This window comes from Setaria italica, chromosome IX, assembly GCF_000263155.2.
Source record: "Setaria italica strain Yugu1 chromosome IX, Setaria_italica_v2.0, whole genome shotgun sequence".
Lineage (NCBI taxonomy): Eukaryota > Viridiplantae > Streptophyta > Magnoliopsida > Poales > Poaceae > Setaria > Setaria italica.
The window spans coordinates 18848288-18866357 of NC_028458.1; the positions used below are offsets into that span (position 1 = coordinate 18848288).

Genomic DNA, 18070 nt, shown 5'->3' on the forward strand with positions numbered 1-18070 from the left:
GCTGGAAGCCTGGAAAGGAATGAAACAGCTAGCTAGCTAGCGGTCTACCGGTGTAAATCAAGACGACGAACAATCAACGGTCAAACAATCCTCTGTAAGTATTCAGTTTTCGGTCTAGCTATGCTAGCAATCCCTTCGCAGTCCAGGCTGAGGTTGGCTAATGGCTAGATCCGTCGTCCACAGCGCCCGTCCGTCCGACGGGAAGAAGCTGCACTCGTCAGGCACGTGCTGTCCGATTTCCACCTATACCGGCCGGAGAGCTAGACCACCCAATATATCCAGAAGCGAAGCTCACGACTTCTATCCGTGGCGTCGCGTCCCTCTTGTCTGGAAAGAATATGACTTCACCCTTTTCCTCGGTGAAAACAGAGCATCTCTGACCGTAGAGCGGAGTCTGCTTAGCGGGTGCTGGGGCATGGGCCGGGGTGCTGCTGGTGCATCCCCTAGCGGCATACCTCTGGCAAAGAATTCATATTATGGCCAAAAGCACCTGCTCACTCCGTTTCAAATTGTAAGTCGCACTCCATTTCAAATTGGTCGCCCGTTTCAAATTGGCCAAAAACAACTTAGGAGCAGAGCAGTGGTGAACGACTTACAAAATCACGTTGCTCGTGTTGGGCGGCGGATGTCCAATTGGTCGTCCGTCTATCAAGAGCAGAAACGTACGTCACTGACTAGACTAGCTAGCTTAAGATTTATTTGAATTCACATGGAGAAAGATCTTGCCTGTAGGATGTAGTATTTTAAATCTCCGGCTAAGGCGTTTAGTGATTGGACTCTGAGCTAGTAGTGTGGAGCTAAATAGAGTTATAGCAGCTAAGTAGTATATTATAGTATAGAAAAGCTATACCCTACCTCAAACAACTATAGTGAGCTATAGAAGTAGCTATAGCTGGAGATTTAAATACTTGGGTAAGATGGCAATCAGGAGGTATAGAATGCAAAGCATATGAAAACAAGCTGACAGACAAACCCACTTCATAGTTCCTTAACTTCGGTGAATCATTCCGCCTCCTTCAACCGTCAAGCCACGACATTTGATCCGGGCCACCGTATTAATTCCCGCATAAACTATGCAATTAACGTTGCATCCTCCCACGACTTCTACTATATCATAATAAACAGATGAAGCCCAAGCTGAACCTTCCACCGGGGCCATGGACGCTGCCGGTGATCGGCAGCATCCACCACCTCATCGCCAACCCGCTGATCTACCGCACGCTGCGCGGGCTCGCGCAGAAGCACGGCCCGCTCATGACGCTCCGCCTCGGCGAGGTGCCCGTGCTGGTCGTGTCGTCGCCGGAGGCCGCGCGGGAGGTACTCAAGACGCACGACACCACGTTCGCCGACAGGTTCACCAACGCCACCGCCGCCGCGATCTCCTACAACGCCACCGACGTGGCGCTGTCGCCCTACGGCGAGCGGTGGCGCCAGCTCCGCAAGATCTGCGTGCTCGAGCTCCTCAGCGCCGTCCGGGTCCAGTCGTTCCGGCGCATCCGCGAGGAGGAGGTGGCGCGTTTCATGCGGAGCGTCGCCGCGTCGGCCGCCGCCGGCGACGAAATGGACATGTCAGCGGCGATCTTCGGGTTCATCTACGACGCCTTCATGAGGGAGTGCGTCGGCAGCCGGTGCAAGTACCAGGGAGAGTACCTCGACGCCTTCCACATGGCGGTACGGCAGACGTCGGGGATGTCCGTCGCCGACCTGTTCCCGTCGTCTCAGATCATGCAGATGCTCGCCACGGCGCCGCGCAAGGCGCTCGCGTGCCGCGACAGGATGCAGCGCGTCCTCGAGCGGGACATGAAGGAGAAGAAGGAAGCCATGGACAGCGGCGACGAGACGGTGCACGAGAGCTTCGTCGGCGTCCTGCTCAGGCTTCAATCTTGCAAATGATGTATATACAATGAACAATGTTATGGCGACGAGACGGTGCCGAATTATAACTGTATCGGCAAATGGCCAAGGCTTCAGCCGCACGGGAAGTGCAGGACGGCAATGGCCAAGGTGCAGGCCGAGGTGCGAGAAGCCTTCAAAGGGAAGACCACAATCATCGAGGATGACATCGACAGGGCCGAGCTGAGCTACCTCAAGCTCGTGATCAAGGAGACCCTGAGGATGCACGGCCACCTACCGTTCCTGATCCCACGCCGATGCCGCAAGACATGCCGGGTCATGGGGTACGACATCCCTGAGGGCACAACAGTGCTCATCAACGTTTGGGCGATCTGTAGAGACCCCAGGTACTGGGACGATCCCGAGGAGTTCAAGCCGGAGCGATTCGAGAGTAACATGGACTACAAGGGGACGAACTACGAGTACCTCCCGTTTGGATCCGGTCGTCGTATGTGCCCTGGTGCGACCCTAGGCCTTGCCAACATCAGCCTCGCACTAGTGAGCCTTCTGTACCACTTCGACTGGAAGCTCTCTGATGGAGTTGAGCCTAAGGACGTCGATGTAAGGGAGGCCGTGGGAATAATCGCAAACAAGAGAACCAACCTGGTTTTGCGCCCGGTTACACGCATTGCTCCAGCAAATGCGTAGATGAGGAAGACACGGAACGCGGTCGCATTGCTCCTCCTAATGCCTAATTAAGTAAGGGAATACTAGCTAGTGCCCAAATAATGTGGACATGATGCGGAAAAATCATGATTGATTGAGTAATTTAGTTATTTAATCCACGAGACATCAAAAACATTGTGTTAAGAAAGTGAGTTTGGTTGGAATGGGAGGTGTGGTTGTGCGCCCCAAATTCAGGTGCTCTCCAACTTGAATTTTGGTGCCTATTTTCTTCCTAATGAAAAGCCGCTCTAGTTCCTCCTAGATTGGCTCTCTTAACACTGTGTTGGTAACGCTAGCATATGCAGCTGATTTCCTGATGGTGTAGTAGTGGTATCTGTGATAAGGATGGCTATGCTACGTACACAAGACTCACTCTGTACAGAGAGAACAATTATGCTTCCTTCCACGCTTACTCCTGTCTATCTCCGGCCATCCCGAACAAGGGAAGCTCATTCATTCTCTGATGGTGAATTCTGGGTTTAATTTGTTGAACCCCGCACAAGAAGAGGATAGAGAAACATACTATCAACTAACGAACGATTACATGGCTCAAGTGTGGAGGGCTTTTATTTTTTGATAAAGCAAGTGTGGAGGGCTTGGAGATCACTTGCGGCAGAGCATATGGTGCACATGCGGCCTGGTTTCGGCAGCTCGCAGCTTAGGAGAAGGCTAAAAAACGAAACAGTTAATGATATGTTCAACACAAACGAGCTTAATAACCTGATTCAACAGTTTGCATGAGCATTTTCAACATTTCCTACAGTAGTCACATGTTCAACCGAAGTGAACATGCCGCCCGCGTAAGTCCTCCACATGCTGTGCCAGTTTCCGCTGCTGACCGACCGATCATTCGATCGGCACGTTCTTCGAACGTCTACGGAGAGGAGACCCGTGGCGGTCGACGTTTGGGAGGCGTCAGGACCAATCAGTAAGATAACACAAACAGCACGCTTTCACAACGATGCCACGATGCCGAAGGATGCCCACGCCGTTCAGACAGACTTTCCAGTTCAGTTCATTTCGACATAAATCACCCTGTCGATCACGCATGCTGTATACTAGGATTCTCGTTCAGAGGCCCAAGAAGAAAAAAAGGAAAGAGGGCTGGTCACCATGTGACGCCCTACAGTACATCAAACATTGGAACTGACGCCAAGTTGCAACTATCCTGCCGTACAGTTACCACGGTGTTCGTCTAACTTCCAACAATACAGCACTTGCTCCGACCAAATATTTGCCAGCTCTTCCCCGCATAAGCTGTTCACAAGTTTGGGAACTTCGCACTGTACTCCTGCGCGGTCTGCACAAAGCAAAAGGGGAAATGTTTTGAAACGAGGATTAGAAAATAGGAACAAGTTAATCCATTAGCAAGACAAGGTGGTATCGAGAAAAATATATGGTCACATTACCATAAATGTTGCTGTAATCATTTTGCCGGCAAACCATCTTCCATGAAGTGCTTGTTGGGCCTTCGCTGCTGCAGTCACACTATCAAAGTGCAGATACACAAAACCTGCAGTATTTCTGTTCCAACAGAAATAGATGCGACAGGTTAGACAATGGGAAGTTGAGAAAACACTGCTACACAAAATGAACCTATAACCAGTAGTTTCAGAAATAATAAGATAAAAAATAAACGCAAATCAAAAGGACTAGTAAATGTTGGTAGACCAAGAGAAAAAAGGCCATTGCTCTGATTAGGAACCATAAATATAATTAAGTTGTCCAAGCTGACTGCAATTGCATTAATATACCAACGAAGGACACCAAAGATGATTTCTAGTATTACAGAATGAGAAAGCCAACTTACTTGTCAACAAAAATGTGCTTCACTGCACCAAACTTGGAACATTCATCTTGGACATCATCTCTGATATCCAAATCAAAATCAGGATCTGTCTGCAAAAATGAAACCGCCATCAGTCAGGATGGAAAGGAGGCGGCAAGTGCATAAAATTGGACATAAAAATGGAAACAGCACCATCACCACTAGTGACAATACATTTAGAATGAGCCAAAAAAAAATATCACAAACACCCAAGACAAAATAAAAGCATATGCAAAAGAGGAATACCTCCACTGTGGGGTCAAACATGTTCTTAAGCAATAAGAATTCTGTAGGTGCTGACATGATCGTAGATTGACTGGTGACAGGAAGCATAGGTGCACCAGGAACTGATCCAACAGCAGGAATAGTTGGTGGTAAAAGAGAAGTAGCTGCTGGGGCCCCAAGAACTGATGAAGCTGGTCCTGGTATAGCCACCCCAGCAGTGCCAATACCACCAGTTAAGCTGTAGTTCACCAAAAAAAAAAGAAGGAAAGTCAAGGAAAACACATCTAGCATATTGTTATGGAAAAGTACAACTAAAACATTGCGAAAACAAGCTGAGATCCATGAAGATCGAACTTAACAGTGAACATACTGAGAAAAATAAGTCCTGATGCTAATATGTAGATGTCACTAAAATAGGTTTGTACAAAATGATGCTACCCAACATGCTTTTATCAGCATCCATAGAGAAAAGAACTATCATCATAACATCTAAGATAATCCAAAGCAATGTAACCACACAACATGCTTTTATCAGCATCCATAGAGAAGAGAACCATCATCATAATTATCTAAGATAATCCAAAGCAATGTAACCCCATCCCCAACCTTACAGAAATTTTTTACGGATTAAGTTGGACGCGTCTAGATGTTGCAGTTCAGCTTCGTTAGCTTGATTTCAGTATAGCTTTCACAACTGACAAAAGAAAATTGTAATTTGTTTATGGCACTATCCTAGTTAAAGTTAGCAACTGAAGCATGAAAGGAATCAATACCTTGTTGCAGTGCCACTCCTGTCCAATTTGAGCATAAGAGCAGCTCTGGAGCTTGCATTTAATGCCTGCACATGTAATACACGTCTCAAATACATGGGCATAATCCTTTAGCAAAAACTGGTATATGTAGGTTGACATGTTAACCACCCCACCCCTTTTCCCCTCTAGCATGGCAAGAGCAGAAAACTTAGAAGCCAACAAAATGGTCTGAATGATGAAAAATAAATATAAGATGAATGTAAGTACTCAAGTCACATATGCTTAGCGCATAGTCATTGCCAGGATATTGCTAAATCCGCAAGTTATGACAAGATACAAAAAGCATAATATAAATGAATCCAGCTATGATATGGATTCAAGCCCAGCTGTTTTCCTCTCTGGAAATATATGTAGCTTGCAGATTGTAGAATATTGAAGATCCAATAATCTGAACTTCTCATGTCAGCAAGATCTGCAAACATGACTCTATCGCAGACAAGTCTAGCTGTCATACAGTATACAACTTACATGGCACGTATTTCGACCTATCCCAATGGCTAACAAGAACTTAGAAATATCAGTTGTTGCATGACGCCTCGAAAAGAATTTCCCAAAGTTGTTACAAGTATCTGAAGAATAACCCCCAAAAAAATCTGAAGCTATGTTTTTAATATATTTAATATTTGTGAGGTTAGAATCCTCAATCCTCTGCTTCGCCCAAATATTAAGGTTTTATTCGTATAAAAGAAAGCATAAAAAAATCCCCAATTATATAAGGTTATCAGACATGTTGAACCAAATACCAAACAAAGTTTACCCACCAAGCCTCCACCTTCATCATCATCTAAATCTCCAGTAGTTGCTCCACCAACTTGTACTCCCACATGATCAGTAACAGCTGAAACCTGATTAAAACAATAACAGAAAGGTATTAGATGGATGAACAATTGTCTACCATGTATTAATCTATTCAGGAAATCATATGAAGGCTATGAAATGTTACCTTAATAACTCTGCCAGCGATATCAAGCTGCCCATTCAAGCTCTGCGCAGCTTTTGCATCTTCAAGCCGTGCAAACTGCATGGGGCAACAATGTGTTGAGCAATTGAGTACAGGAGAGTGTCAATGACAGAACTTCAAGTGAAGAACTTACCTGAATGAAACCATAACCTTTGCAAAGTCCAGTCATTGGATCTACAGGCAGCTGAACAAGCTCCACTTGTCCAAATGGTTCGAATACCTAAGAGAGAAATTAATCATGACACATAAGAGGTAGTGAGGAACTAAATATAAGCCATTCCTCTTAAAAGAGAATAGAAAGAATCCTCAACTAAAACATAATTTTAAATATAGATTTGGGGAACCCAGCAACCAACAAAACTAACACAAGCAGCATTATTGCTTATACTTCAGACAGCATAAGTGACACCCTCAAACTCGCAGGAACTACCAGTAGACCAAAATATATTTAATGAGTGAAGCACCAACAAACCCTAATACATCTAAGCGAACGGATGACAAGATGCAAAAAAAGCTACTTCTTGTTGCTTGAGAAAGGAATGGTGCATGCATAGCTTAAAGGAATAATAAGTAAAATGAGATAAGATAGGATGATTAACCTGTCTCAATTGGTCTTCAGTTATATTAGAGTGAAGATTGCCAACATACAACTTTCTTGCTCCACCTGAAGCCGCACCACCAGATGTCGCATTGGACTGAACTAGGTTCTTTTCAGCCTCAGATGGCTTAACCATCACTGCTTGCCCAAGAAGCGGTTGACCAGACAGAGCAATTGCCATGGGAACAGACATCACGTCATAAAACTCAATGTACCTGCAAATTTAGATATATGCTTAGTACAAACATCAAAGCATCAAGGGAAAGACATTTCCTGTCAAAAAAGGAAAGAAGGTCAATAAGTTGGTCATCATATGTTATGATATTTCATATTTTCACAGAAAACTTCAGGCATTTTGATCAAAATTTGTGTAGGAGGTTTTCGAACTTGGTTCTTGGTTGCCCCCTTTATTGCCTAGAAACCTGCACCAAGTGTTTGTCAAATACACTGGAATCAAACTGTCCTCGACTGCTGACTGACATCAGAATGATCTAATATTCCATCTTACTTGTAAATTGCCGATAATCCCAGCAGGAAGACCAAATTATAAAATTTCAGTGTGCAATCCTGTTGAGTATCACAAACTGATGAAAAATGATCCCCAGGAAAATGCCAAATATGTACTACAAAAGATGCTCACGCAATCATATGGATGCAAATAGATTAAAAAACAAACTTAACAATTCGATAGGAGAAAATCATATATCTATTTTGATAGATGCAAATCCCCAATATGCAAAAGTTGCTCAAAAACAATGTTTCTAGTAACTCCATGTTAGCACTGATGCCTTTGTAGATATACTTAAAGATCAAAGGGCAGGACAATCGTTTAAAAAGATGTCTATGCATATGATGAAACTACCAACTAAAAAATGGCCTGTGATATAATCCATCCTTTTTTCCACTGTATATATTTTTCAAGGTTGAAGGATTTCATGAACGAGTATGTGCTCAGAGTCATCCAGGACACAACCAAAATCCCTAATCCACCCTAATCCAGGACCAAAGTTAAACCCCTGACAATGCCCCACCAAATATACTAACCTCAAACACTTGACACACACACAAGGGCTCCGTGCATCTAAGCTAATAGAATCTGGATTATAAAAGGAATATAGTACTCACCCAACTCCTTTAGAACGTCGTGAGTTTCGGTCCATAATAAGGCGAACATCACGAACCTGCAAAAAGTTAACACAACCAAAAATTTAGAATCTATCAAAATCCCAAGCATACAATAAGTGAAACATTATCCTCTTTTGCAGAGTTCAGACACATGTGACATTGTAAGCATGCAACATTCATAAATACAGCAATGAAGTCCCATCCATGGGTATTTAACAATGAGTTCCATTTCACTAAAATACAGCAATATGTGCCACATCATCTGTTTAAGACTTAAAATGCATGAAAGAGGCACAGCATACAGCTGCCAAAGAACATTTATATAATCAGAAAGTAGTACAAGGCCAGTATGCTCTCACCTTTCCAGCCCTTGAGAAGAACTCATAAACATCTCTTTCGTCTGCCTTCAGTGATAGCTGCGGTAACGCTTACAGGCATTAGCTTAATGAGTTAACCTATAATGTACAAACTAGTGAAGTACATCTTATTAAAAATCAACCTGGAAGGCAAATACAGTCCTCTGGTCCCTTTCTGGATCAACTTCTGGCTCAGCACCATCATCTTTCCTCCGTCTGCACATCAACAAGAAAAGAAAAGAAATTTAGCACAGCAGAATAAGCAATGCATAAAACAGTAGGAAATAGAACTGTGACTGCAGATGGCATAATGTTTTATTAATTTGCAACCCTGATAAGAACAAACCATGAAATGCCTTCAAGCACCCCAACCGTGCCAACCCAACCCCTTTTGTTAATTTGCAAGTGACAAGGATATTTTTTAAAAAACAAGGAATGGTGACCTGATATCTTGAGTCAGGCCCAATTGTAGATACCATCTGAAGAGATCTGCGAGTTCCCATATTAATATTCAATAGTAGATGATACTAACAGTAAACTACAGTCATCTGTAAGCAGACCAACAGTCATAAGTTGCATATCACAACATATAGACATAGCTACAAAATTCCTACAGAAATAGAGAATCCACCAAACAAATACAACCCCAAGCTATATAGCCTCTTAAAGTATGCACGAGGACAAGCCCCACGGTGGCAATTGGTAATTGAAAATCCAAAGGACTTGTTACGAGAAAATTGGCCTCTACGAATCTCAACAGACTTACAAAATTGACAATCGAAAGGGCTATTGACTTGATTTGCATCGGATCTGTCCCAATAGCAATATTGCAGAAGGAGAGACCATGAAATCGAACCTGACATCACGGTCACGGTAATGGCCACGCTCGCTGCGCTCGCGCTCCCGCTCCAGCTCCCTCACCATCTCCTCCTCCTCGGCGCGGCGCCGCTCCGAACGGCTCCGACTCCTCCGCTCCCGTTCCACCTCCTTATCTCTGGGCCGGTGCCTGTCACCCCTCTCCTTCTCCCGGTCCCTCCCCTCCCTGTCCCTGTCCTTCCCGCGGCTGTCGCGGCTCTTCTCCTTATCCTTGCCGTCATCCCGGTCCCGGTCCCGGTCGCGGTGCTCGCGGCCGCTGCGGTGCCGGTCGCGGTCGCTGTCGCGGTCCTCCCCGGAGCGGGAGCGCTTCGACGCGCGGTCCTCGCCGCCCTCGCGGCGGCGCGAGCCGCGGTCCTTCTCGCCGGAGCCGGAGCCGTTGGCCGGCGGAGCGGCGGGCTCCACCGCCTTCTCCAGGTACTCGTACTCGTCGAACTCCATGGCGGCGGTGCGGGATGCGGCGCTAGAGTGGATCCGGTTGCGGCGGCGAAACCCTAGACGGCGCGCGAGGAAGATAGGGAGGCAGCCAGACAGGAGAACTAAACCCTAGAAAAAAAAATGGGTCTCGGCCTTCTGGATTGGCCCTGGTTGTAGCGTGTTTGGTGAAGCGTGTTTGGTGTTTAGTTCACCGTACCTACGTAATATATGGGGCAGTCCCATACCATACCGCCGTACGCAACTTTAAGAAAAATTCAGTGGAATTTGGATCATTTTTACTTGTACAGTGATTACATATTAATATGATAGGGACATCCTCCCTCCATTTTAAACCGTGGGTCATTTTGATTTTTTTAAATTTATAGTTTTTCTATCCATATGTACATACAAGATAAATAAAAACGATATGTAATTTGGAACAGAGAGTAATTAAGAAATCACATATTTAAGAAAGGAAAATAAGCCAAACTTGTTTGAGGCACTATTGTTGACTACCAAATGATCTCCTTTTGTGAACTGCTTTTAGAAATTGGACCAATGCCAAAAGCTGGAGCAAAACGAGTGACATGTGGCCATGTCAAAATTTACCGAAATCGGAAGTACAATATGAAGGGGCCAAGTGTCATTAATGTTTTAAGTTTAGTTGCTACTCATTGATACGAGGAAGATAATTAAAAAATCAAATTAAATTGGGTATTGGTCCTAGAGTTTTTGGTACATGATCTCTCTTGGTACTTTTCTAAAAATCCTCTTTAGATATAGCCGAGTGAGATCTTGGATCGCAGATTTAAATGCAACGAATCTAATTGTTTAAATGGATCATCAAACATATTGGCCGTTTAAAAATTATTGCACCTTTGGAGCTTGCTATTATGAAGAAAAATACGTCAAGCCAACCAATAGAGAGTCGCCACCTTAGAAACAACTTGAGGGGCTGCAAGGCCAAAATCTCGCTACATATTTGCCACTCTAGGTTGTGCCCAACAATTGGCTTGGTCTTCTACTAGGAAGCTGAAATTTTCTAAGCAATGGTAAAATTTGCCCTTGACATAACTTTGTTTTCACTTGCCATCAAACATGGATTAAAGAATGGAGATTGCACCCATGTACCATCAACAAAATTAACATTGGTTAGGTCTTAGAATGGGTCAAGGTTGGTCCAAAAAAACATCATAAGGTTAGTATTACTCCCTCTGTTTAAAATATATATAATGTTTAGGATAAACATATATAACCTTATTTTTTATAATATTATATAGACATGTATATTTTTTTATGCGTCATTGTTTAAGAACTTACATTATTTTTATAACTTATATTTTTAGCAACTTATGCAGAGATCGAATAAAAACTTTTATTATATCTCTATTATCAATATTCACTATGTCTTCGCTCATATGAGACACTCATATGAGGGGTTCAAGCTCTTATCTTGATAAATCTTTGAAGATAATCCTGGAGTGATTTTTTTCCACATGTTTGCAACAAAACATAACTCTTGATGATAGCTCTTCATGTTGGAAACCTTGATGATAGCTCTTCGGGTTGGAAACCTTGGGAATTTGTGTACAACTTGTCGCACAGCTAACCCATGCATATATTTGCCCCTTCGACTGTTGGCTACACTAAACATGTGTTTGGTTGCATGCACCACATGATGCATGCATGGATGATCCTGGATGGGATGGTTCAACCAATTTACTTGTACCATATGGTTCACTCTAATTAGTAGAATAATGTATTAAGTGGGATGGTCTCATCCTGGATGAGTTGGTCCAATTCATCCAACCAAACAAAGGATGATTATTATTTTGAATCATTTCATATATGAATCAAATGATACAACCAACCAAGCACACCCTAAGTTGGGTGATTACTGTGATGACCATGATGAAAGCCTTGCCCATTACCATAGAATCTTCTCCTACCGAAGCAAATGTGGCTTCATATCTCATTACATATTCCTTTGGATATATATGTGTCGCCTTTCGTACCATGGTAAGAGTGGAAGCTTAAGCTTCAGAGGCCAAAGCATGTTCTCTAGCTCTATCGATAGTGGTGATATGGGATCTATTATATAGCGATTTCGACCAAGCTACATTGCCCTCGATTCTCTTAGGACTGGTTGTCGAAGAAGCTAAGCATTGTGTTACTGGTCTTCGTATTCCTATTCATCTTCTTCGTGATGTGTTTCTTGTTGCAAAGCTTGAAGTTCACTTGCCTGCTATATATTGAGCTTGGTTTAACGGTTCTTGAGCTTGAGATGTTCTTTGCCTGATGGTTGGTTCTGTGACTCGAGCTTGAAGTTACTCAAGGAGCACTCTCTTTCTTACTAGTTCCTGGCGAAGGGTTTTGTCTCTTAATAATACTTCTTGAGTGCTAACAGTTTGAGCTTCAAGTGGTTGGGAAATTGACTTGCCTCTTGCTTGAGCATGAGCTTGGTCTTGGGCTTAGGCTCGAGCTTGAGTGGCTTGTGCCGCAGATCTTGTTGGTACTTGAGAAGTAGTTGGGTGCATTACCTTGTATCGTCGAGCCAATGTTGCTTGAACTCTTCAGCAGGTTGTAATGTCTTTGACTCTTCGCACAAGAGGACGGCATCATGAAGATTCACTTTGAGACCTTCGTCAATGACCTCCACATAGATGTTTTCCTAATCAAATATTTGATGTGGTTGATGTGAGAGGACTATCGCAAGAGGGTCAGCCGCTAAAGGGTCATTGCAGAATTTTGCAGGATTGGAAGTGTTGGGAATGTTAGGTGTTTTCCTTACAGCATGTTATACTTCTAAACACCACCGGTGCAAAAAAGATCATTGGATGTTTTACACTTCGCAGAACTGAAAAAGACATAGGAGCCCCCAACGGTCCAACCGCATAATAGTAAGGGAGAAAAACACTACCACCAAAGCTTAAACAAAAATAATATGAAACACGCAAATAAAATAAGAGTTAGTCTTTATTTGGCCCATCAACTTTTGGGTTTGTCTAATTTTGACCCTAACTCCAATACCCTATAAGTTTGGTACCCCAATTTTCAAATATGTCTAGTTTTTTTTTTTGCCTCTCATCCTAGTCAAAAATAGTTTATAGCTGATGTGGTAGTGTTTTTAAATTTAAATAAGCGGAGAATTTTAAATATGGTAAAAATTACTCAAACGCCACCAACAACTACCGAAAACATCCTAAAGATAAATTTGGACACAAGAAATCCCACAAAGTAATTAGAGCTTATGAGAATAGTTCTATAAACTGTCAATAAAAGAATAAATAAATCTTAAATTTATTTTTAGATTTATTAAATCTTTCATTCGAAGAATGCAAAACTTGTATCAAGAGTTGAAGTTATTTTTTAGAATTTTTTCTTTTCCAAAATACAACGATGATTTTTCCCTAATTTCTTTGAAGGTTTCTGAGTATTTTCCCCCCTCGCTAATAATTTTTTCTCTCATCTAAACTAAAAAAATTGTCACATCAGCCCTAAAACCACTTTTACCGACTCATCGACTAAAACTGGATGGTATTGAAAGTTGGGCACCCAAATTATGCGGTATTGGAGTTGAGGGTTAAAATTAAATAAATTGAAGAGTCCAGGGGGCAAGATATGGACCTTTTTAAAGCCAATATAACAAAGATCATAAGAACAGCTATCTGAAAACCTACTACCAATCTGAATGATACCTTCCTTTGTGTTTCTCATATGTTCAAGTGGATAATTCCGATTCGAGGATTAGCTCGTCATTATTTGGTTGCAAGACAGAGACTCAAAGGAGTTGAACCACACATGCGGGGGAGCGGGGGCTGAAAAAAGAGAGCATTGGTGAAAAAACAATGACTTATTTGTTTTTAATTGCCCGTTTGTTCCCCTTCCCCTTGGGATGGATTAATCTACTTTGCCGGTTTTAAAGCCAAATGGATGACTAAATCTATTGAGGATCTTCTTGAAATCATCAACTCCAAGTCGACACTTTTTAGTTTAAGTGCCCCTATATTACCGAAGATGGGTGCCGCTAGGTACAGTTACACCAGTACAACTTAACTACCCTCGAGTTCACACTATTTTTTGTAATATGGTTGCGCACGCACTGTCGTACATACATCTATGGGCATACCAAAAGGTTTGGACAGTCTTAAATAGAGGGCTGGATGCCGAGACGTATCTGACATGGAAACTATGGAGCAGGATGGTGTAGCCTACGTGGAAAGACAGGAACTAGTCGAGAATTAGAAAAAGTACTCGTGGTAACTCCTCTAGTCGAAATTCTTGTAACCAACCGACCTGTAATCCTGCCCCGGCAATATAAGGTTAGGCAAGGACCTCCTACAAAGTAATTCAACTCAACCAACACAGGACGTAGGGTATTACGCTATTCAGCAGCCCAAACTTGTCTAAATCGTGTATCTGCGTTTACTTTCAAGTTCCTGATCTCGGCGAGCCCCACTAACCAAAACACTACCTTGGGCACCCCCTTGGTAGGTTGCCGGGTCTAAACACCGACAGATGGCACGCCAGGTAGGGGATCTCACCGAGAATCCACTGGTGAACTCGATGGCACAAGTCATCATCAAGCTAATCATCGCATTTGAAGCAAGCGCGACATTCGTCTTTGGCTCCTAGATTTTCATCGCAGATGGTACTGGAAATTTCCACTGCCACATCGCGTCAACCCCGGAGAATAAGCATCAAACCATGAAGATCCAGTGCTAAGCTCTAGAGGATCTCGTCAAGAACTTCGGCGGATTTTCAATTTCTGACTTAGTCAGAGGCTGAGGGACAAGTCCGAGTACAACTCGACTTCTTTCGCCAGACGGATTAACCCACATGAGCTGGCACATAAGCCATCGTGCGAATCGGATTGCCACCAAAGTCGATTTCCGTTCGGACTCCACAACGCGGCCACTATTTATTAGGCAGCCCTGTCCAGATCACAGTCTAATACAGATATGATCAAGGACCTCGACTACTACTCGGACTCGGACGAGAAGATTCCTTTATCAGGTCCGCAGCAGGGCCTGGTAATTACATCAACTCCCAAGGTAGATTCGTCTACTGGCCCAACATGAAGCCACCCGTTGTTGCAAAAAATGACGATTGACGCCTCATCGCCTATCTCGACACTCTTCCATACCAGGAAGGAGCTCTTCTGTTGCCCATCTACGAAGAAGACGGCACCATGGAGGTTATCACCTCAAGCTCAGGAAGCTACTCTACAGAACAAGAACTCTTCGCTCTCATTACTGGACAAGAGGACGAAAAGGAAGAGCAACGAGATAGAAACCCACGATATGAACATCACTCAGATGATGTCTTGTAGGATGAACTCACTGCCAACATTGTCAAAGAAGAGACCAAAGCTCAAAGAACATGACGACGAGCAAGCAACGCCGCAAGAGCAGAGCGCGGCCGCCGCCTTGCAGCGGACCTACCAATCATGAACTTGGACAACGCCTTTGAAGCAATTCAAATGCATCACCATTGTACCCTACTCGCCACCATCGCATCTATTGATCTTATCACCCGCGCGATGACGCAGAACAAGTACACTAGGAAATTGGCTGAACTGGCAAAACACGCGTACAAACAACTCGATCAACAGAATCCAATATAGTCAGTCCAACGCACTGCATCCCAGCAAAGTCAACATGGCAGCAGCCATAGAGACCCTCCGTCAAGACCAAGTCAACTCGGAGGCGCTAGGCCAAACCAAGCTGGAGCTAAAGGTAGTCGGGCAGGACCCTCGGGAGGTCGTGGCCACCGTGGGGATAACCCAGAGCCTGAACGTCCAGCAGAAGACCTCCGCAATAGGATCAACGCTAGCCGCGATGCTCGTACCATCATCGACGAATGGCGCCAGGAGCGCGAGCAAGAAGTCAAACATCCAGGAGATAATAAAAGAAGGATAGCCGATGGTTTGCAATCAAATCGGCTACAGAAGGAGCGTCAATGCTGATAGAGACTGCAGTGATAAGAAGAAACAGAGTATTTCCGGTGGGACATGAAAGCAAAGGTTTCATCAAGATGAACTCCTATTAAACAAAAGCAGAATTAACAGTTGATGGCATGGTTGTCAGCAGTATGAGTTGTTGCTCTATTCATGGCGTTATCGGCCACCAATTCTTTTGATACGTCAGCCAATGAAGACAAATTTTGAGTTATTTTTATGATCCTACAGCTGATGACGGGTTGGTCTTTGATAAAAGTGGGATTAATTAACTCAGAAGATATTTTTATTCCACTAATGATCGACAGCTGATGAAAACTATCAGCTATTAGAATTTTTGCTCTTCTAGAGCGCGAGCATCTCGAGCAGTATCATCAACTTCTGAATAAAGGAAATTGGGTATCTAGCTTCTTATTTAGTACGACTTGCCCACATTGCTGGGATTTCGTCGGCTTTCTGGAGAAAATATATTTTTACCTCATCACCAGGCCTAATGTAATTAAAGATCTGTCATGCGAGTTGGCCTTGTTGGGCAATTAAAGCATTGGAAGCAGGAGCCAACGTTAACCAGCTTATCGGCAGCGGAGGCTACTATGTTTGGATACTAGGTGCTAAACTTTAGCAGTGTCACATCGAATGTTTGGATACTAATTAAGAGGATTAAACATGAGCTAATTATAAAACTAATTGCAGAACCCTGTGCTAATTCACGAGATGAATCTATTAAGCCTAATTAATCCATCATTAGCAAATGGTTACTGTAGCACCACATTGTGAAATCATGGACTAATTAGGCTTAATAGATTCATCTTGCGAATTAGACTCCATCTGTGCAATTAGTTTTATAATTAGCCTATGTTTAATACTCCTAATTATCATCCAAACATCCGATGTGACAGGTGCTAAACTTTAGCAGGAAGTATTCAAACGGGACCTAAATGCAACAGCTGATGAAAGCTAGCCGATGCCAGAATATGTTTGGGTTGGACATACTTTTATCGGCTATTCTTTAATCAAAAGTGCATGGGCCACAATCGGCTACCAGTGATGTATTTAAATTAGCAAAGGGGAGGGAGCCGATAGGCCCAATTAAATTAAGATGACGAGAGGACTCTGGAAATCTGGCTAATACGGGACCTGCTTCTTCATCGGCAGCAGGAATCTTCAGTGATATGACAGAAAGCTCTTACGGCCGATGAGTGGTTTTGGCAAGTAAGGAAAATGAATTCTTCCGCACAGAGACGTCAAGGTATTGTTAACGTTATTATATCGGCTATTAATTTCGAAGCATGAAACGTTCGTACTCCGAAATTAGGGGGGCCTACGTGTTGACAACAAAAACTTCACGGTTACTGCAGCAAGTTTTTGGTGTCCACAGACTGATCTGTTGTTTCCACTACCAGCGAATTCATCAGCTCAGAGTGGGATCAAGGCATCAAGCCGACGAGGTTCTTTATATTTCAAGAGAAGTCGATGTGACTTTAAATATTGCAATCAGATGTTATTGGCCCTAAAGACAAGTATCGGACTTCTATAATTAGTTTCGGAACATGAAACCTTCGTACACCAAAATTGAGGGGCCTGTGTTGACACCGAATTTTGACTGATAAATCCGGTGAAGTCCGGAGTGAAGAAGAACCATCGGCAATCAGTATGCATCGGCAGGAATCCTGTGTGATGATCATGCATCCAGAGTAAAGAAAGGGAAGGATGGCGTTAAGAGGGAAAGCTAGCATGTGCATGCAAGGATGATTAAAATAATTGAAGTCTCAGGTAGCCACGAGATGGCATTCAGACTGTTGGAATTAAATATTCCCTAATCTAGATGCCTTGGCCGAAATCAGTACATAATAGAAACTTCATCGAGAAGGATTATGCGGAAAGGGAATTAGAGTCCATGTATCTTAATATTTCCTTTTATTTAGATATTTTGTATTAGGCAAGTCTTGTACGACTCGTGCTAGGAGTCATTAGTTCAGGGTATAAATATGTGCCCAAGGTCATTGTAATTATCATCCAACGATCAATCAACAAACATATTTACCTTTACGCATCTACCTTTCAGCTTCACGCCATTGCCCTAGGAGTAGGAGTAATGTAGCTTCTTGACGAGTTCCTTCTAGCAAGCTGGGCTGCATCGATTTTGATCTCTGGCAAGCTGCAAGTTTCGTCACCAGGTGTTCTAGACTTTAACTACCGGGCGCATCGCTGTGGTTTCGTCTAGTTTCATCTGCCAGTTATCGAGTATATTGGATCTTCGACTTACAGCGCATCACTTCTGTCTCGATCTACGGTATTCATCAGTTATCATGCCTTGATTAAGATTGCATCGACTGATATCTATTTAATCTATCGTC

The 18070-nt window shown here is 43.4% G+C and overlaps 1 protein-coding gene and 1 pseudogene across 2 annotated transcripts; one reads left to right on the forward strand and one right to left on the reverse strand.

The window, feature by feature from the left end:
• Positions 1-415: 415 nt before the first annotated feature.
• Positions 416-2632, forward strand: LOC101755125 (annotated as a pseudogene).
• Positions 2633-3493: 861 nt separating this feature from the next.
• On the reverse strand, positions 3494-9938 carry LOC101755532 (RNA-binding protein 39). Of its 2 annotated transcripts, XM_004982971.3 has the most exons (14): positions 9321-9462; positions 8908-8953; positions 8608-8680; positions 8468-8524; positions 8109-8164; positions 6985-7198; positions 6519-6605; positions 6368-6442; positions 6186-6269; positions 5386-5450; positions 4634-4850; positions 4370-4458; positions 3969-4083; positions 3494-3859 (listed from the first exon to the last, which is right to left on the reverse strand). In XM_004982971.3, the coding sequence occupies exons 1-14, from the start codon at positions 9325-9327 to the stop codon at positions 3821-3823; spliced, it is 1224 nt and encodes a 407-aa protein (XP_004983028.1). In that variant the 5' UTR covers positions 9328-9462; the 3' UTR covers positions 3494-3820. The 2 variants fall into 2 exon arrangements, with proteins under 2 accessions (XP_004983028.1, XP_004983027.1); XM_004982970.3 differs by lacking the exon at positions 8908-8953 and having other exon boundaries at positions 9321-9938.
• Between the last annotated feature and the right edge of the window lie 8132 nt (positions 9939-18070).

What these genes read in the sequence shown, in the direction of transcription:
- LOC101755532 (XM_004982970.3), bottom strand. Translation starts at nt 9,778, where the DNA reads ATGGAGTTCGACGAGTACGAGTACCTGGAGAAGGCGGTGGAGCCCGCC. An exon ending in TCTTCTCAAGGGCTGGAAAG is followed by an intron (nt 8,165 to 8,467) that starts GTGAGAGCATAC and finishes AACTTTTTGCAG; the next exon opens with GTTCGTGATGTTCGCCTTAT. An exon ending in TGTTTGACCCCACAGTGGAG is followed by an intron (nt 4,459 to 4,633) that starts GTATTCCTCTTT and finishes TCATTTTTGCAG; the next exon opens with ACAGATCCTGATTTTGATTT.